The sequence below is a fragment of the Oryza sativa genome, chromosome 8 (genome assembly GCF_034140825.1).
Source record: "Oryza sativa Japonica Group chromosome 8, ASM3414082v1".
NCBI lineage: Eukaryota > Viridiplantae > Streptophyta > Magnoliopsida > Poales > Poaceae > Oryza > Oryza sativa.
This window is the reverse complement of record NC_089042.1, coordinates 24,087,485-24,109,215: the sequence shown is the minus strand read 5'-3', so window position 1 is coordinate 24,109,215 and position 21,731 is coordinate 24,087,485. Positions and strand designations below refer to the sequence as shown.

The 21,731-nt window shown below is 46.0% G+C and overlaps 2 protein-coding genes across 2 annotated transcripts; both read right to left on the bottom strand.

The window, feature by feature from the left end:
• Nucleotides 1–8,255: 8,255 nt before the first annotated feature.
• LOC4345875 (uncharacterized) lies at nt 8,256–12,447 on the bottom strand. Its single transcript, XM_015793834.2, has 4 exons — nt 12,159–12,447; nt 11,606–12,057; nt 9,961–10,071; nt 8,256–8,965 (listed from the first exon to the last, which is right to left on the bottom strand). The coding sequence occupies exons 1-4, from the start codon at nt 12,445–12,447 to the stop codon at nt 8,792–8,794; spliced, it is 1,026 nt and encodes a 341-aa protein (XP_015649320.1). The 3' UTR covers nt 8,256–8,791.
• A 3,939-nt stretch (nt 12,448–16,386) lies between these two features.
• Nucleotides 16,387–18,034, bottom strand: LOC4345874 (trihelix transcription factor ASIL2). The gene has a single exon (XM_015792893.3). It carries the CDS (start codon nt 17,612–17,614, stop codon nt 16,667–16,669), a length of 948 nt encoding a protein of 315 aa, XP_015648379.1. The 5' UTR covers nt 17,615–18,034; the 3' UTR covers nt 16,387–16,666.
• Between the last annotated feature and the right edge of the window lie 3,697 nt (nt 18,035–21,731).

Here is a 21,731-nt window from a genome sequence, read left to right as displayed (position 1 = left end):
TGGGTTCGTTGATCGTTGACATCTCAAGCAAAGGCCGTGTTTGGATTTTTTTTTTATATAACAATGTTGCACCAGAATATTTGGACACATGTATAGAGCATTAAATATAGATGAAAAAACTAATTACACAGTTTGCATGTAAATTGTGAGAGACGAATCTTTTGAGTCTGATTTGACAATGTGACTTTTGAGTCTAATTACGTCATAATTTGATAATGTGATGATATAATAAATATTTGCTAATGACAGTAATTATGACAGTAATTAGATGTCTTGTAGACGGAATCTGTAAGACTATATTTAATACTTTAAATGTGTGTTTGTATATTAATGACAGTAATTAGATGTCTTGTAGACGGAATCTATAAGACTACATTACATTTCTATATACTTTAAAAAAATTTGAGCAATGAACTAAACAGAGCCGATGTTTGCAATGTTTTCATGAAATCGACCAAATGCAAGTACGGGGTAGCAGGAGTATTTGCAAAACTCAAGACGGGCAAGTGGCAACAAGGAAAACCATTGTGCTTGTGCCATCATCTACCACCACCTTGTTGGCCATCGTGGAAAGCATGCACACACAAGGAAGCAAAAGCAAGGGGAGGACGGAGGACGGACGACGCGATGCATCATCACTATGCCCCGGTTTGTCCGGGCGTGGTATGGAGCACGGGAAAGAGGGTGAGGACAGGACGAGAATCCATCCAGGCTGTGCAGGGGATAAGCTTGGGCGCACAGTGGCCGCGTGCCAGCCGTGGCAGGGGAGAGGGAGAGAAGGTTTGCCCGAGATAAAAAGGCTTGGATGGTACGGAAGGCGTCCCGTCGCTGCACGGAGTTGGGGCCCGTCAGACGTGACCGCTCTGACCTCTGAGCTCTGAGCGTTGTTCCTCATCTCCATTGGCGTAATGACGTGGAGTAAGTACCCAACCAAGGCTGGGTTTAGTTAACATCAAAATTAAAAATTTTGTTGAAATTAGAACGATGTAATAGAAAAGTGAGAAGTTTATGTGTGTAAAATTTTTTTATGCGATGAAAAAGTTAAAAGTTTGAAGAATTATTTTGGAACTAAACACGGCCCAAATGAAGTTCAGGCAGAGCCATAGAGGTACGTCCCATAATACTCCCTCCGTCCCTAGATATAAGGGATTTGGGTCATAAAAATATTCAGATATGTTGTACTAGGATATGTCACATCACATCCAACAAAAATACCTTATATTTAGAGACGAAGGGACTATAAAGGATTTTGGATGGATGTAACACATCCTCCGTCCATATTCATTGTACTAGAATATGTCATATCAATCTAAAATCCCTTAGAGTAACGATAATGTATATGGCAAAAGTAGTCCATAGAGATGTGACCCACATATATAAACTTTAACTATTGCAACCTTCACAATGTATATGTATAGCAAATAGTATTAGTAGGAGAGAAGAGATAGTGATAAATAATATATTTTACTCTTTATGGGTAGCCCATATGCTTATGGGTAATTTTTGTTATTTCTTTCTTATGGACTAGTTCCACAATGTTAGTGGCTGAATCAAATATTATATTACTGGTGGACCACTTTTGGAGTACATTGTGACAGAGGGAGTAGCTAGTAGTAGTATTGCTACTGTATATATGTTACGGAATTTAGATCAGGTGCTGTTTTATACTAGCTCCTTTCCAAAATATAGCTATATTTAGCTCAGTACTTTATCAAAAATAAAATGCCAACCTAAAAATGTCTATATTTTAGGATGAATGAAGTATTACTACTACTCTCTGCAAAAAAAACAGATATAGTTAAATTCTTAGTATTACAATATGTCACATCTTATGTGAAATTTGGTTTTAGAGGATGGATAAAGTATGTGTAACCGTGATTTAATGACTATTCTCTTCATCACCGAAATAAACCAACTTAGATTGAATGGGATATAATCTGTCCAAATTTATTGTACTAGGTTAAGTTATGGTCCGTCCTAACTTATATTATAGTGTGCAGTGCTCATTTCGTTTCAAAATAATTTAACCTAGGATAGTTGTGATCTAACCTAGTACTTACTTTATCGATCCAAAAATATAGCAACCTAGAATGGGATAAGACCCATCTCATCCTAGGACTATCTCTGTTTGGATTCATGGTTATTTTTTAACCCTCCCTCAAATAGCCTCAAATAGCCCAAAAGTCCAAACAGGTGAGTTATTTTAGGGCTATTTGAAAATAACCCACCAAAAAAACTACCCCCCCCTCAAAGGGTGCTAATTGGAGCTATTTCAGGTGGGGCCCACTAAAAAATGTCTTTTCTCTCATTCTCTGTCCATGGGAAAGTGTATTAAAGGCCAAATAGCTCTCAAAATAACCCTTGAATCCAAACAACTTAGGGCTATTTTATTAGAGAGCTATTTCCTTGTGCTAAAAATAGCTCTCAAAATAACTCTTGGCTAGTTCTCCAAACAGGGCTATGAATCTGGATATATATGAGGCATTTCAAATTCATTATACTAGGTTATATGACGTCATATCCTAATTTAATTTATTTTAAGATGAAGCGAGTACTCCCTCCGTCCCATAAAAAACTTAATCTAGGGTTTGAATCTGGACATAGTGTATGCTAAGATTTAAATCTAGGATTAGATTTTTTATGGAACGGAGGGAGTATGTCACAAGTCGTAAGATTATACTGGTTTTACCGGTGATTTAAATTTCAAGCCCCGCTGGCAAGCAACTATCTCGTCCAAACTTTCGGACTTTCTCTTTTCTTTTTTTTTTTTTGCATTGCGGTTGAAATTATTAAATTTTTAAATAGTTTTGTGCAAAAGAAACTGAAACTCGTGAAATTTTAGTGGCACTGAAATCACTAGAATTTCAGTCTAGTGAATGCAAACCTTGGGAATGTAGCAACAAGTTTCTCATCTTTTTTACTACTAGTAGTAGCACAAGTACTAGTCATTCGAGCGAAAAAAATAGCTGTGGGTAACATAAATGTAACGAACATTGTAGTCCTCTAGAGCTTGTTTGTCACAACTTTAACTTCAACTCTAAGTTAAGGTTCAACCAAACAGTTTCAGCTCTATCTAAACTAGGAGAGAGGTGGAACTAGATTTAGGCTGTTTCACAGCTTCACTCCAGATCCAACTTTTAGAGTTAAATTTAGTAGTTAAAGTTCTATCAAATATGACCCTAGTCTTCTACTTAGTGGAACCAAAAACGTCTAGAGGTTTTCCGGTTAGCTCCACAAGACTAGCCTGGATTCAAAGCCCCACCTCTTTTATTTATTTGATATTTGATTTTCCCTAATATTCATCTTTTTTTCTACTTAGTGGAACGAAAGTACGGCTGTGAATAGTCACACTCGAGCGAATTCCTAGCATGCGGATTAGCTGGGACCGGTATTGGAAGGACATATTCGTAAAAATCATACTTAAATTGTTTATAAATTAATGAAAACATATTAGAGATAAATATAAACACTACGATAAAATCGCAAGTTCACACTCAACTTTATTTAGTCATAAAAAAAGATGAATTTTGGGTGAATGGTAACACGACAATATTTATGTAAAATCTATTATTTTTGCTTCTCTCAAGTGAAGTTGAGTTTAAACTTAAGATTCGGCGAGAATGTACGTATCTACACCCGTCTCTAATAACTTTTTCGTGACTAAAAAAAACTTTCGGGTTGATTTTCACGAGCTTTCAACTCGTTGTTACACGATATTTACCCGGTATCGGAGCTGAGACCTGCATGGCTTCTTCTCCGCCAGATTCTCTGAAACGACACGAAACATTGCTGGACCTAAGGATGGTGGTACGTACGACCAGTACTCCCAGTCTCCCACCGTGGTACGTACCCCCACGCACGCGGGTCCTACTACCCTCCCACTAGGGTGCGTGCGTGCGCGCGCCGAGCCGCGCGCAACAGCGAGCGAGCATTCCAACCCCCGTCGTCACGCGGCGCCCCCACCAACAGACGCGCCGTGCACACACCGGGGCGGGGAGCGCATCTGCGCATGTGAACCGCGTGTAGTAGGAGTGTAGGAGCAGTGCGTGCGTGCGTACGTACGGCTCGTCGCGCGATGCCGCCGCAGTGTCACGCGCGCGCAGACGAGAGCGATTAGCGGCCGAGAGCACCGCGGAGAGGGAGGAGAGGAGAGCAGTGCGCGGCAGGGGCCGACGCCGAACCGAGCCGAGCCAGCTGTATCCCACCATTGCCTACCTCCCCCGCTGCGGCGCTGCCCCCTCTACTGGCACACCTGCAATAGGGATACTGCTATAGTGCTATGCCCTCTCGAGAAACCGAGAGGCCGAGTGCCACCTTTTTCCTGGCATCGCCTGAACCACAGGGCGAGTCCTCGACTTGCCTCTGCAACAGCTTCTCTATCTTATTTAGCCACTTAAACTAAAAACTCACTCCAACAGAGGCTGTGTTTAGATTTAAAGTTTGGATCCAAACTTCAGTCCTTTTTTATCACACATCATCTTCAATTTTAATCAAAATGTAAACTTTGCGCTGAACTAAACACAACAAGACTCTCTATTAATTCTCTCTAAAATAAAAATGAACCCACGTGTCAGCCTCTCCCCCCACCTTCTTCCTTCTCTTTCCTTCTTTTCCCCTTTCCTTCCTTCCTTCCTGTCGACCACACTGATGCCGATGGCGGCCGACGCATGGCGCGCAGTGGGGCGGCGACGCGGGGAGGCGGGAGGCGGCACTCACCGAGGTGCTCTCCCTCTCCCCGCCGACCACTCCCCACAGCCGAGCACCGTCGAGCTCCCCTCGGGCTGCCGGATCTAGAGGCCGCCGCCGGCTTTGCGGCGACGAGGCGACGGAGCTCAGAGCGGGATGGCGACGGCGGCGGCGGAGCTCGGGGCGGGATGGCGGCGGCTCGCCACGACGACCTCGATGACGACGACGACATCAGCTCGCGACGCCGACCTCAACGATGCCACAGTTTTCTCGTCGATTCCCTCGTGTCGTCAGTGGGTGAGCGAGCGGATCTGACGGAGGCGGAGGTAGCGGTGGAAATCGGCGGCGGGAAGAAGCCGAGTGACGACGGTGACGGCGGCGGCAGCACCTGAGCGGCGACGGCGACGACGACGGTGTGCCCTCGCGCATTTGAGGCAGCGGTGAGTGCATGGCACGAGAGGCCCTGTTCGGCGGCAGTCGACAATGGTGGATCCGTGCATGCGTGAGGTGGCCCCGACGGTGAACGACGATGGTGGCCTCATCCTCTTCGACGGTCGTGCGCCGCGCCCCATCCCCCCTCCCTCGATGCCGCATCCCTCCCTCCGTCGTCTCTGCGCCCTCTCTCCCTCACCGTCACCATGTCCCCTCCGCCGCCCCATTGCATGCCTTCCTCCACCGTTGGTGCCACCATTGGCCACCTTGCGCCGCTCGCCGGCCATCTCGACCTTCACCATGCTGCACGGATCGACCTCAGTAGGAGCTGGCCATTGGCGCCATCGGCAAAGGCATGGGAGCTAGCCGTCGGCTGAGAGAAGAGAGAAGCAAAGAAAGAGATAGGTGGGACCCACGGTGGGGCCCATCGTTCGGCAACTGGAGGAGGCCGGCCAAATTTGGCCAGTTGAGATGCTTGTTTGGCCAGCCATATGACTTGGCAATCCAAGTAGCTAGACTATTGGAGGGAGTTTTTTTTTCCTGTGTTGGCTAAAATTTAACTTGAGGAGTCATTTATCAATGCTATTGGAGATGCTCTAATATCTCCGATCTCCACAACTAGGTCCCATTTGGTTCAAAGAAAAGTCATAGGAATTTTTTTTGTAGAATTTCGTTCCTATAATTCTTTATTTCTATAGAACCCTCTGAATAAAAGGAATGGACCATATGAAATTCATACGAAATGTCTCCTTCCATATAAGTTTAGAGGAAATTTAACATGAGATATAACCTTATGGAAAGTTTCCGTTGAGTTTTTTTTATCTCTTCTTAGACAAATAATTGATAATACATGCGATGCACTAATGTAGAATTTTCTTCTCTACATCATCAATATTTAGTTTTATATTAGTAACAATCCAAGTATGTGTAATACTACACCTCTATCCTATCATATAATTTATATTACCAAAACTTGTCTACCAAATATTTGGTAGGCTAGAAAAACAAACAGCTCCATTCAACGCTTCAGTGCCCATAAATTCAGATCAGGTGTAGTTATACTTATAACTATAAGTTAACTACTACATATAATTTTGACCGTCAGTTTTTATTAATGGTTTAGATTTGATGCTACATTAACAATGTAAATACTCCATACTACAATATTCTACGGTGATACGAACTGTGAAGTGTGCGATATAGACCGTCCGATTCGCATCCAATGGTGCTCATTGCTACTGTTTAAGTGCAGCTGATCCGAATCCAACGTCCATATATATGGTGGTTCTTCTAAAAGCACAATAGGTTGGCCTTCCTTCTCCGTTTCATAACGTAAGTCATTCTAACATTTTCCACGTTCATATTGATATTAACAAATCTAGATAGATATATATGTCTAGATTCATTAACATTAATATAAATATGGAAAATGATAGAATAACTTAGGGGGTGTTTTTGAGAGAGGGGCTAAAGTTTAGCCCCTCTCTCAAAAACATAAGTCTTAGAGACTTACGTTCTCTCCCAAACACCCCCTTACATTGTGAAACAGAGAGAGTAATAAGGTTATGAAGACGGTTTGATTGGACTGTAGCCCATGGTATGTTGGACCACAAAGCTCCATCTTGGTCACCATCTTTAACATAACTGTACTCGGCTAAAAATGGATCGGCCATTGTCATCTCTGAAGCTGGTAGATCACGTGGAAGGATACATACAATCATATAAACTGGTCCTAAAGTTAGGCTCGATTAAAACGGCTCCAAATGGATCGGACATTGTTCCTCACCTTTGAAAGTTTACAAGCTGGTGGTATCAAAGTCCCTATAAATGGATACACGACTAAAAATGGTCCTAAAGGTTAGGCTGCAACAAAGGCATACGGTGTATGATTCTTTTGCTGCAATTAATTAACATGAGAGAGATCAGATCAGATCAGATGGGCTGGATGGAGTAGGAGGTAGTACTGCAGCTTGTATTAATCTCGCTACTAATTCACGCAGACAGATCTCACAGCAATGTGTTAAATGCCAGTTAATAGTGCAACAGCGAGGGGGGGGGGGGGGGGGGAGGGGGGGGGGCAGTGACGTTAGGGGGCAATGAATTGTTGACAGGCACGCACGCATCATTGCGAACTTCCCTGTGCGAAGCTGTGAGAGAGTCCATGAAAGCCATGAGTGTGTGACGCTGTGTACCATGAGGCCATGAATTTGCCTTGAATAGTGGCTGGGTAATAGCAGGGCAGCAGTAGCCAATTCATCTCAACGTAGAGTACCAGTTGAATTAATTCAACTTTTTTTTTCTTATGAATAAACCTTCAGTCATCAGTACTAGTACAATCTTAGAGCATCCTAAGTTTGCCGTTGTTCGTGCATTGTAACAGTAATAATTAATGGCTATGTAAGACCAGAAATACAACGCTCTTTCAGATTTATCCTAGGACGCCGTACAAAACCTAAGAAAATACCAGTACTATGTACTGATAGTGCTTTCATTTTCTTGTTTGAGATTAGTAGTAGTGCTAGTGCTAGTACAAGTCGTATACAGTTTGCAACATTTTAGTGCTTGTGTATACGGAAGAGGGTGGCGAGGAGTGATGCGTGAGACTTGACGAGAAAAGGGTTCTGAATTCTGAAACTGAAAGAACTGGAACTGAAAAGCTTGGCCACACTTGGTTAAAGTTGCATACATCACATGATGAAAGAAGCCAAAGACTGGGCATCTTAAAAGCGTGTATGACGAACTGGCAAAGTGGCACTCGCTTCTTTTCTTTCGGCTTACTGTTCACAGGCGCTGTTCCAGTCTTTGTTTTTAGCTCGATGATTTAATGACAATGTCGGTCTACTCATCTTGGATGCAATCACGTAATTAGTTCTCAGCAACCATTGATAGAATTCCTACCTTGTGGTGAGTAACCAACCAAGTATCATCCATTTATTAGTGGTCTCAGTTTAATAGAAACCGGATAAATATTGGTAGTACTGTCACACAGTCACCAACTCACCAACCAAACGAAATGGAAATATCTCTATACTAGTACTAAGGCAATAGCATTATAGCATTAACAAAAGAAGTCTACCATTGTTCGCACCAAAAAAGAAGTCCATTTCATGACTCCAGGACAGGCGTACAGCACTAGATCGTGTGAAGCTAGGAAGCAAGAGGACAACCACCCATGTCGCACTTTACTCTTCTACAGAATTACAGGAACATGTCGACCAGCGGACACCATAAATTATAGCATACACCAGGCTCCTAGATATACGGATAGATTTCCACCAGACATTCATCTAGACATTTGCTTGACCGGCATGTACATGTCGAACACATTTAAAAGGTCAATGTAATTACAGCTTACGAAGTTACAAGCCAATGAGAAATTCGTTCTTTACCAGGCAGGTACCATACAGAAATCTTATGGAACCCACCAGCTTGCCCTGTACAAGTCATGTGTTACAGTGTTAGGACGCAGTTGCTCTGGCCAGTGTTTATGAACAGCACATTGAAATGTTACCAACGATCCCATTTGAAGCCACGAATATATTCATCATGATGGCGCATTGGCACTTCAACCATTCATTCCCACCCAATATTGGATGGAACAAAACCAAAAGATACCTCCTGGTTTGTTGGAGAGGATTTTGAAGTTCCTACTTTCTGTTTTTAGTTCATGAAATCAGGGTCTGTTATTGCCTCCTGTAATTGTTTCGACTTTTATATCTGTCTGTTCATTCTCTTTCTCCATAATCGTGCTGGAAGTATCGTTGCCTGGCAAATCCTCTTTATCATCTAATATCCTGCTTGCCTCCCCGATTGCAAGGATTAGTTCAAGTTGCTTCTGTTGTTGTTCCTGCAGAATAGATTAATGGGTTCCATTGGTCAAAGGCAAAAATTGCATAAGGCTAAGCTCCATAAGGAAACGATTATTTACTGGGGTGTATTGGCTAGTCATTAGTATTTCGGAGGGCAACATCAGCTATGAAAAACAAGTGAGTCACCTTGAAAAGACAACAAAAACATTGATGTAATAATTAACCAAATCATGATGTTAAGCTCTAGTCGGTACATGATGGTTACTAAATTTGTGGTGAATATAAACTTTTCAGTTGTAGACACAGTATAGACCATGCAAATGCAAGGATATAAGCTTAAAAACAGACTCTTTCAGGCAACAAAATGACCAAGAACTTGATAAAATTTGTAGGTATGAACTGAAATATTCATGGTGTCTCTTAAATTTAAAAAGAGATAGGCAAAAGTAACAGAGTGAGGGCATGATAATTGCAACTCATATAACAAAAACCATAAGCTTGCCGTTTTGGGGATGAAGTTATGCTCATTAGTTGGTAGTGTGGTACTGATTTCTGTATAAGGTTTGGAATAGGTAAGAAACTAGATGGATTTGGTCTCTGTGATGTTACAACTATTTGGGTCTTGAACAATAACCAGCAGAAACGGATTTAGTTTTTGTGATGTTACAACTATTTGGGCCTTGAACAGTAACCAGCAGCTCAATACATGTCAACAAGAATATAAATGACACACAATCATTTGTATGAATGTATGTTAACTTGGTTCATTAATTGTTTTCCCAATACAATAAGCATAGGGCAGCATAAGAAGTTAGTCATTCATAATGAGCTAAGAATTACATTAAGCAAAAGTAGAACATGAAATACATAAGAAACTTCTCTGATACAGATTACTTAGAAGTCAGGACATTAGATCTGAGAAATAGCTGCAATAGTGGCATTAAATAAAACCAGGCTTACAAGCATGAGGAAACCAACAGCAAGTACTTCGAAGGAAGAGAAACCAAAAAAGAAAGAAGGCAATAATTATTACCTGCATTGCATATAAAACCTTTTGAATTTCACCAAGTTCTTTTTCAAGAAGGTCTTCTTGGGCAGCTAGTACTCGAGTAGCCTCAGAATTCTTTTGGGCTAAAGTTGCAGTCTGCAAAAACAGAACACTGTAAACTTATATCAAAAGTGCAAGGCTTAATATTCACTTGCAGAAAAAACATTAAGGTTCCTGAAGTTGTGAATGGAGGATGCATTCAGGATGGCAGTATGGACGATATGTTGTGATTGTAGGAAGAACTACAGCATGAATGCAATGATATACTGGCACTTTAGGAGGAGTAGTATAGGTTGGCCTTGTCTTCCAAAGTTCCGATGCCCATTGCACTATGATTTGCAGCTTTTAAAAAGGTAGGGTGCTTTGTTTCCTCCGAAATTTATGTGGAAGTTGAATGGGGTCCGTTCTCTGAAATTCATGTCTTTGCTTGAATGGTGCTCAAAAAGAGCGTACTGACTAAAGATAATGAGATTGGAAGAGGTCTAAAAGAAGAGAAATGACAGTTTTTTAGGATTGATGAGAGTAGTTATCACCTGTTTTTCAGTTGACAAGCTTACTAGATAGTTCTGAAATGCAACAATGCAAACATTTGTTTTCAGTAATAAAGACAATGAGATTGGGAGAGGTCCAAAAGAAGAGAAATGACAGTTTTTTAGGATTGATAAGAGTAGTTATCACCTGTTTTTCAGTTGACAAGCTTACTAGATATTTCTGAAATGCAACTATGCAAGCATTTGTTTTCAGTAATAAACCTTTTAGTTCTCCTAGGCTGTTTAGATAGCTGGTTAAGATGACTTAGGGGAAAGATGACAACCCTTTTAGGTGCACTTGCTTCTGGACAATTTAGTAGGCACAAAAAGCTGCATGTTTCAGATATAAAATGTATCATTTTATCATTAATTAGTTGAATTTCTAGATAGTACCACAGATGCTGGAGTATGATAGAATCTCTAGTGCTGAGGACCAAGCTTGTCGAGCAAGTGGTATCTGAAGTTTCAGATGTGTGTTGGAGTAGCAACTCAAAGTTCCAAGGATTCAGGGCTGACAAGAGTACAATACTGTTTTTCTGTTACTGTGGAGGACTACTGAGCAGTTTTAGCTGGCTGTGTTTTAATTGTCCTCCTAATGTTATGTCTTGATCCATGCAGCAGTTGTTTGCTGGATCAAGACTTGGTATCCTACTGTTTATTTCGTTATGCTAAAGATTTCTCAAGTATATAACTTTTGACGGTTCAGATTCTAATAAGAGATATCAGAAGAGAGTTTCCTTTCTGGGCTAAATAAAACTGTGTGTTGAAATGTCAGATTTGGAGCTCTTACAAAAGAGTTAAGTGATATCCAGTCAATGATCAAGAACATGGATGAATTTCAAACATTGGGCAAAGTAACTGTCCATAGCCACACCAAGATTTTCATGACCGATTGGAACGCACTCGTAGAAATTTCATGTCACTGACACGTTACCAAGTCCCCTTTCTAACACCATTTTTGACAGTTCAATTCTAACTGGTTGTTTCTTTAAACGAATTCTAATTGGTTGCTACTAAACCAACAGTGAAGCAAAGCTTAAATTCTTAAATTTCTCTAAGTAGGACGAGGTAGGTATCCTGGAAGATTAAGCAATACTCACCTCATTGATAGGATCCCTCAGCGTCCTCCGCAACACCCTAAACCTGACGCCGAGCTTCTCGACGGTCCTCGACAGCACACCGACGGCCGCCACCACGCCCCTCACGCTCTCCTCCACCTCGCCAATCCTCCCCGCGAAATCCACACCCCTAGCCGCGGCGCCACCGCCGCCGCCGCCACCCACCTGGCAAAGCCGCCCCCACTGCCTCCGCCGGATCAGGCTCCCGATCGCCACCGCGCCCACCAGAAGCACGTACTGCACGACGAACATCCTCCCGCCCACGAGCCCCGACGCGGGGGCGCCCGTCGTCGTCGGCGGCGGGAAGACGAGGCGGGCCGCGCATACCACCGAGCAGATGGCGGGCGGCGCGAGGCAGAGCAGCTCCGCGGCGGAGAGGAGCGCGTCGAGCGCCGAGCTCGTCGGCGCGGCGGCGGCGGAAGCGCCCCCGCGACCTGCGAAATGTGCAAAACGAACTGTCTCAGCTCGAATCAAGAAGGTCGTGGGGGGGAGCAGACCGCGGCCGCGGCGAGCAGCCACCAGCGCATGCGTTTACCGGAGGCGGAGGCGCGGAGAGGCGGAGGCCATCTGCGAGAGGGAGCTCGCGAGAGGAGAGGCGATGGCGAGGGCGAGGGCGAGGGAGGGAGGCGGCAATGGAGGCGGAGGTGCGCGCGGGAGCGGAGCGGCGCGAGGGGAGCGGGGGGCGGCATGAGCGAGGAAAGGTGAGGTGAGGTGAGGACGAACAAGGTGAGCAGCGCGCGGATGCGATTGGAAGGGAGCCACACCCAGACACGGGCCGTTCTTGTTACCTGGGCTCCCGGCCCACCGCCCCGGTAGTTGTCCATGAGGGTAAAAGACCGCGATAGCAAGGATAACAGTAGACTATAAGTCAACTATAAACTTATATAAAAGAAAAATTAAAAAATAAGTGAGAAGGGTTGACTCTCATGTAAGAGCTAAAACATTTTCATTATTAATTTTATAGTGAGAGAAAGAGAGATGGGAGAAAAAAATAATGCCATCCTTATAGTTAACCTATTATACATGTTATTTATAATAAGGATTAATAGCCAATAGTCAGCTATACTATTAAACTTGCTCTGAAGAAAAAGAGGCTTTTTTTAACTAGGGATGAAAACATAATGAACCTTTTCAAAATTTAACTGTGCTAAAACTTTACTCCCTCTATTCCAAAATATAAGGCACAACCACCTTTGACCCAAAGACTAAGAAACAATTATTATCACCTCATTGTTTGAATCATCTCAACTAATACAATACATGCACCCAATAAAATTAAACACCTTGATTTAAAAAATAATAATTTAGGTGAGAGATTGTGTTATTAATTGTTATGCATGCACGCATGACTTATATTATGAAACAACTTTAAAACATAGTTGTGCCCTATATTTTGGAATGGAGGGAGTAATAAGGTGACAGCATTGTCAAGTTTTAATATGAAAGGATAAATGTGATGTTACCAAAATTTCTTAGATATTATCAATGTTTGGTACTTCCTCTATTTCATTTCCTCTATTTCATATTATAAGTTGTTTTAATTTTTTTTTCTAATCAAATATTTTTAAATTTGACTAAGTTTACAGAAAAATTTAATAACACTTTGACGGAGCGTGGGGCTCCTCACCGGGAGACCGCGCAGGCCCCCCTTTGCCGGTTCGGCCGGGGGCCCTGGGTGAGATTCTAAGCTCCTAGTCTATGTGTGGAAGGTTCGCGAGAATGGAAACACACAAGACACGGGCGATGTATACAGGTTCGGGCCGCTGAGAAGCATAATACCCTACTCCTGTGTTTTGGTGGATCTATGTATGAAGAAGCTACAAAAGAGCTGGAGAACCAGAGAGCTCTTACTCTCTCCCTCTCTGATCGTTCTGGATCCGAAAAAATCTCCTTTCTAAGTGGGCAAGGTCCTCCTTTTATACCTCAAGGGGATACCACATGCACCATCTCTCTCTTTTTTGTGGGGACTTATCCTATCTTTTCATAAACAGACGGAGACTTGTATGGTTGCCGTCCGAATGACCTTCTGATGGGACGGCCCATACCTACCTCCACTTCCGCCGGAAGCAGGCGCGACGTGGGAACATGGCTGTCTGCTGACGACATGACCAGTGTCAGACCGGTCACAAATCGGTCATTCTTGTCCACCACGTGTCAGTTTAACAATCTGCATGTTCGCCCTTCTTCATACAATATCTTGCCTGTAATGGTTAGGATGAAGCCTGGCATATATCTGACCGGAACCAACGTGCCATCTCCAGGAGCTAACACGCCGGCTCCGGCTAGGGACGAGTGCTTGGAGGCTCTCGTCCTGACGGGATGGGGCGAGGCGTGCGTCAGACCGCCTGTCGCCACCTAACCCGCAATCTGACCGGTCTGTGACCAGTCACAGACCGGATAAACGAGCGCGCTGTACTGCATTACGTGTGGCGTGACGTGCTCACCCAAACCGCAATAAATGCGGTTAGGTGAGCCCCGCTGCGCTCACCTAACCCATACACGCGGCGCAAAACCCACAAGGGGTCGGGGCGCCTCGGCCCTCGGGGCCGAGGCGGGAGCGGTCCGACCCCCTCGGGGAGACAAAGAGGAGGGCGAACACATCACCCTCGGGCCCGACGCCCCCCGAGGGTGCCAGGCCACGTGGGCGATTGTGTCTGCCTCAAGCCTCTAGTCATGATACTCCCGGTTCCATGTCACCGACACACTTACAACATCAAATTAGTTTCATTAATAGCAAAATTGAATATATCTGGTTAGAATGTTTTATGTTCAAAATATCACTATATTTTTCTAAAATTTGGTCAAAACTAAAAAAAGTTTTACTAGGAAAAAGGTAAAAACAACTTATAATATAAAACAGAGGTAGTAACAAACTAAATACATCCATATCTTCGTCAATTTCACCAAACAATGGCATAGTTTAAAATAACACCAATCTGAACAAACCTGAAATTGTATCATTTATACGGAAACAATTTTTGGATGGTTTGGTATTTTTATACTTTCCAATTTAACTATTTGGTGGAGATTGCATTACTGCACTGAAAGAAATTAGAATTATCAAAATTTCATGTGGTTAGACTTAGGATCGGAAACTATCACTTTTTATAGTTCAGTTGGGTGCCCGTTGTAATCCCTATTTGTAGCGTTAGAATTTTGCAAGATTTTCGCAGGGATTAGTTTAATTCCTGTAAAGTTTGTCTAAAATTGATCCATTGCAAACAAGGCCTAGAGCTGTTTTCACTCAAGAAGAGTAGCAGAGCTGAGGTACAAGGCCACTTTGGAATGGAGAAATTTTGTGAGAATTGAATTTCTTTTTTTTAAAAAAGATGTACGAAACTTCTGCTCTCAAGCGCTTGGAAGTTGGAACATTAATTACACAAATTACTGTACTGTACCCTACAAAACAGACATGAACACTACGATGTAGTACTTCAGGATTCATAAGCATGTGGGAGTTCTTATCTAAACTGACATCCTATGTGAAAAGAACGGGTTGTCAACAGGGTTTCCTAAACCGTCGGGGCCGGGGTTACCGCGCCCTGGCGGTAAGCACGGTTACCGCGCGATAAGCGCGGTAACCGTGAAAAACCGTACGAAACCGTACAAAATTTATCTAAAATTCAAATTATTTTTAAAATTTATTTAAATTTAAGGAGGTTACCGCGGTTTTTCTATTACCGTACCCCGCGGTAAGGCCGGTAAACACGGTAACCGCGCGGTTACCGACGGTAAGTCAAACCCTGGTTGTCAAAAGGAAGTGAACTACTTATTGGAGGATTTGCAGAAACAGATAGAGCACGTTGGCAAATACTACTCTACCCCAGCAACTGTCCAAGTGAAACTTTCATGTGCAGAGTAAAAGAGGTCGAGCATGCTTACTCTGTCAGACAGGAAGATCCTGCCTTCCTGAGGATTGAAGACAACAAAAAACCTAGAGAAGGCGCCTACCGAAAGACACAAGATCTGTCAGAATCGAAGTTAAAAACAACAGGAATCACATAATACAAGACAGAGAGCATACAATAGAAGTAAATAAATGCAATACCAGAAAAAGACTAAAAATGATAGTGGTTTGATCTCGGCCACACATCTATAACCAAAATTATTTTGTGATTCCATGGCCTTTCGAGTACTTATCATCAAAGCACATTCCTTGACCCAGACTCTTGGCCTCTTGTGTTTGCTAGTATATCATTAGTAAGAATATGTCAGACTTCAGGTCATTTATAAAGATGTTGATCACGTGACATTTTTTTTCTAGCCTCAAGGAGTCTTCCATTTATGAACAATTTCGCCTCAAGGAGAGTCTTCCATTTGGATTTTGGACATGACGACCAAAGTTGTCAGTTGTCACACTAGAACCTCACATGGCAATCCAACATAGAACTGATAGTCAACAGGATGGCATTTATTGGAAGTTCCATAATTTTGGCTGTATTTAGATTCAAACTTCCAACTTTTTCCATCACATCAACATGTCATACACACACAACTTTTCAGTTATATCGTACCAATTTCAACCAAACTTCCTACTCTGGAAGGAACTAAACACAGCCTTTATCAGAACATCACTGCTAATCAACCAAGTCACTATCACTTACCCCCTGCAATACTCATGCCAAACATGTAGTAACTCCCTTCTCAACTCTCACCTGTCACCAGTTCTCATCACAGTGCTATATATAATAGTACTAGTAAAAGCAAAACATTTGTACACTAGAAGCAAAAACATGGAGAAAACTGTGAAACACAAGCACAAGTGAGATGTAACCAAATTAGCAAACTAAATCAGTACTCCTCACCATGCAAACACATCACCTGGACAGAGTGCATAGGCATCACAGATATTTTTTTTGTCAACTTTGCTAAGGCAAATTAGCACATATACTAACGATAAGTACAGCCTGATAAATACATCCTGCTACTGAATGCATCCTGAACATACTAGGAGACACCCCCTCACTCACCATCACACCACCAAATTAAGCTAAGCAGCTGCAAGTCCGCAACAATCAGCTGCAACAATCAGCTGCTGGTTTGTTACGAGCCGTCTCCGCCGTGCTCCCTCCTGGCCTTCTTGAGGGGCGGCGGCGTGGCGGCGAGAGCCTCGTGGAGGTGGCGCTGAGCATCAAGAAGCATCCTGTTGTGGCGGGCCTCGGTTTCCTTCCACCCACGATCGATCTCCCACTGCATCTCCATGCGCCGCCTCTCGAGCCGCATGATCCCCTGGCCGAAATCCCTTAGCACAGCGGAGAGCTGCTCGTTGGTACCCCCCCCGGGGCGGGTTGCTACCGGAGGTGGCTCCTCTTCCTTCACCTTGTCTGCCATGGCGACCTTGGCTTGAAATGCCTCGTAGGGGACCCTCTTCCGGGGAGGCGCGGTGGAGAGCATCGCGAAGGATGGCGGCGGCTGCTGCGGCGGTGGGCGAGGGGCGAAGCCGCTGAACCCGCCGCCGCCGCCGCCGCTGTCCCGGAGGATGCCGTTGATGCTCCTGGTGTTGTTCCGGGGGATGGGCTCTTCCACTTCCTCTTCTTCTTCGTCATCCTCCTCGTCGTCGTCGTCGTCGTCAGAGGCGGCGGCGGGTGGGGAGGCGGCGGGCGGCGGCGGGGGGAAGGCGGAGGAGACAGGGAGCGGGCCGCGCTCGAGGCGCTCCATGCGGCGGAAGTATGGCCAGAGCGAGGTGACGGGGCGGGCGCCCTCGATGCGGTAGCGCTTGCGGAGCTTCTCCAGCTTGTGGCGGCACTGCGTCCCGGTCTTGCGCAGCGCGGCCCCCGACGCGGCGCACCGCGCGGCGACGTCGGCGGCCACCTCCTCCCACTGCTGCGCCTTGAGCTGCCCCCGGCGCAGCCTCGTCCACCGCTCCTCGTAGGCGTCGAGGAGGTGCATGGTCTCCATGTGCGCCCAGGGCTGCCCCGGCGCGCTCTTCCTCCTCCGCTGCGGCAGCGCCCCCTCCTCCCCCGCCGCCGCCGACGCCGCCTCCTGCGCCATCCTCTCAGTCACGGCTGCGGCGTCGATTCAGATCTAGATCTGGGGGGCAATAATTTTGGGGAGGAGGCGGCGGCGGCGGCGGTGGTGGTGGAGGCGGATTCGGGTGTGGGGGGGATAAGGTGAGGGGAGGCGGAGGAGGGGTATGGGTGGTGGTGGTGGTGGTGGGGCGGTCGGTTCGGTTTTTCTGGGTGCGGGGGGGTTGGGCACTTGGGCCATCGGCCGCGGGCTGAGCGGTGGCGGTGGTGGTGGTGGTGGTGGCGCGGGTCACGTGGAGGAGAGCGCGCGTGGTGGCGGGCGTGGTGGATGGGAGAGGCGGCGGCGCCCGTTCCGCCCGGCCGCGTGGTCCCGTGCGCCGCTGCGGGTTTGCGCCGCCAAAGGGGGCGTGGGAGTCCGCGGCTGGAGTGGATGACCGGTGGAGCCGGGCTCCGGGAGGGGGGAGGGGGCCACCTGTAAGGGCGTGGTGAGCCGGCGGGAGGGGCCGAGGGGGGAGGAGAGCTCGCGACTTGGCGAGTCGCGTCGCGGGAAGGCGTTTCGATCGGCACGCTGTGGCTGGCTGTGGGCGAAGTCGCGAGGTTGGTACGATGGGCCGATGGCCAACCGGAGTGCCGAACCACACGTCACCACCACGATGATGATGAGTTTGAGAAAACGGACATAACGGGGTTTGGCTGTAATGCCACTCAGAGCAAGTTTAATAGAATAGCCAACTACTAGCTCTAATTTATCTATAAACAATCTAATAGCTCATCTATACAATAGTTATATACTACACTATTAATATCTGGTCCCACCTGTCATACACACACTGCGTCTTGGAATCCGTGCTACAGCTGGCTATAAATCTGTAGCCCGCTGCTCTTCTCTCTCCTTATTTATCTCCTTAAAATATGTTTACAGCTGGCTTATAGCCTGCTATTGTACCTGCTCTCACAAAAGTGGTTTTGTTAAAATATCACCCTCAAATAGAGGCAACATGTTTTTTTTTACTTGAAGTGAGGTAACATGTTGTAATGCCATTTCATCCATTTCTTCTCAGTTTAATGATTTTTTTAATGTTTTTTTCTTGCTGAGATGACCAAAATACCCTTGGATCCTATCTCATCTCTCCCTCTATTTCTTCCTCTTCTTTGTTGTAGATGGTGGGTGGCGCTGGCGTGGCTGGGGACGGCGGCGGCGCCGACACGGTTGGGGTAGGTGGGCGTGGTCGCCCTGGCGCTGCTGTTGTGACGAACTTGGCGGTGAGCCCCCTCATGCCTCATCTCAGCCAGGAACTGGGGCGAGCTCGGGGCAGTGTGAAGATGGTGTTGTGGCTGGAGACGAGTTGTTGGACAAGTCAATGGTGGTGAGCGAGATGAGGTCGCCGATAAGGTGGGGAAGTTCTCCTACGTCGACGCAGATGGCACCGCCGCCCCTAGCCATAGGGGCGGAGCTAGTGTATATTAGGGGGTGCCCAGAAACATGGTCAAGAAAATTTTTTAGCTATACCTCATATGTATTCACCATGTAAGCACCCCCTCAATACAAACTTAGGCACCCACATTAGTTTAAACTCGATCTAAAGTAGAGTAAATTAAGCAAATGACACCACCCTCCATTTCGCTCTAGCTCCGCCTCTGCCTAGCCACGCCGCCAAGCCGAGCAGCCTTCCTCACCCACGCCAACGCCGTCCCCGTCCCCGTCCCCATCCCCAGTCGTGCCGTCGAGTCGGGCCGCGCCGGCGCCACCCACCATCTGCAATGGAGAGGAGGAAGAGATAGAGGGAGAGATGAATAGGATCCAAGGGTATTTTGGTCATCTCAACAAGAAAAAACATTACAAAAATTATTAAACTGAGAAGAAATGGATCTAATGGCATTGCAACATGTTGCCCCTGTTTGAGGGTGGCATTTTAACGAAAACACTTTCGGGAGTGACATTCCGTGAAACCTCATTTTGACAATGGCAAAATGTCAATTTTCTCCTTCCATTTCAATGAAAAATGAAAAGCTACTCAATAAATTGCACAACATAGAATATTACTCCTTTATATTATCTACATGTTAAAAATATTATTTTAGTGGGTTTTCATACAAAAATCCCTGACTAACATGCAGAGTGAGAGAGACGGGGGGGGGGGGGGGACAGAGAGCGGTGGGTGCGAGAGCGAGCGGCAACGAACAACGTGTGGGCGGGTGGTGGCAAGCAACACATGGGTAGGCGGCGCTAGAGGCCGTGCCCTCGCCGCTCCTCCAAGAAGTCAAAGAGTGTAGTCCTCCCTATCCCAAGAGCGCATGTTGTCGCATCCTCATATTCCCTCCACCCTATCGTTCCTCCTTCCACCACCGCCTCTAGCCCTCGCCCTCCAACGTGGGGGGCACTAGAGGCGATGTGCAATGAGCGTGCGAGCTGTGTGCGACAAGCGTGCGGGACGGGCAACGCTGGAGACTGTGCCCTCGCCGCTCCTTTGAGGAGCCAAAGAGGGCGGTCCACGTCCCCACCATCCCGTAATTCGCCTTGTCCTCCTTCCTCCACCCCATCATCCCATTATCACCGATGGCCAACCGTCCAGCGACATGCGCCTACTGCCTCCCTCTCCCTCTCCTCGCATGCCAACCTAGGGTTTTTTTGGCCCGAAAACCCTCCAAAGTGGCATTTTAACCGGTAGACAATGTAACTCGCCCAGCGCCGTCATCACCTTCCTTGCACACAGGTCCATCCTAGCGACTATCGTCTTGCCGTCGTCACCGAGCCCTCCTTGCGCACAGATTCATTGTCGCTGGCTTCTCCCCTCTCTTCGCCACCGCTGTCGTCGCCGCCGTAGTCTTCATTGTCCCTCGCTGTCACCGTCGACACGCGCGCACGGATCTGCCGTCTCGTGCACGAGCGCGCCTCGCGCATGCACGGATTTGCCGTCGGCGGCTTCTCACCTCTCGTCGCCACCGCAGCTACATCGCGTGCACACAGTTCTGTCGCCGTCATCGACGTCGCCAAGAGGGCAACTTGGCGATGGTTGCGGGAGAAAGAGGAGGAAGAAGTAGAGGTTAATATGTAGGTCCCAACGGCATATACTTAAAATAGAGTGTGTAGATGGAGAGACTGTTGGAACGAGGAACATGTTTGGCTCTCCAAATCAGTTGGAGAGGTGACTATGGGTATTTGGAGAGTCTAATTTGGCCATTCTATTGGAGATGCTCTAACAAGTGAAAGTAAAACAAAGAGTGAAATACATGGCCGGTCCTTAAACTTGTGGTGTGGTGTCACTTAGATCCATGAACTTGAAAATTGCACGTTTAGATCCGTGAACTTGGTTTGATATACCACCACCGGTCCAATCCTCCTTTAACCACGTTTGACCGCCAACATGGCATTACAACATGGCAATGCCACGTAGGCAACATTTTTGTGCTCAACCCCTCCACATATACCTTGCACATAACTTGCCCTTACCAGTGTATTTCAACCCAAATCCCCTAAAATATCCCTAAATCGGCAAGGGTTTCAACGGTGAGGTTAGCGGAAGAAGACCGAGAGGTAGCGGCTGTGACAGCCTCAGCGGTGAAATTAGCGGAAGGAGGCAGTGTAGTGCAACGGGGTTAACGGTGGCACAGTGCGGCCGGATTAGCGACGGGAGGCAGCGCAATGCGTCTTGCACGCCAGGCATCCCCATGGATTCCCCAAGCTCTTCCCCGTCTTGAAGTCGCCGGAAGAAGATGTTGTTGATCAAGTGCCCGTTGCATAAGGATAAGGTTATTTTGGAGCAGGGAGCAAAGGCAATTGCTAATCGGGACCGCGTTTTCTATACATACAAGGAGAAGAATGAGAGGGAAGAATGATTTGATGATTGTTTTTTTTGGGGGATTCTGGTGTCACCATATAGCTACAAGAAGATATATGCGTCATGTTGTGATGTGGAATGAGCTAAGAGCAAAAATGTTGCCTACGTGGCATGCCACATTGGCAGTCAAACGCAGTCCAAGGACGTTTGGACCGGGTACTACATTAAACCAAGTTCACGGGCCTAAACGTGCAATTTTCAAGTTCACGGATGACACCACTACATAAGTTTAGGGAGTAGCCATGTATTTTACAAACAAACAATGTGCATGGGGCACAAATTATGAAAAAAATGCTCATCAAC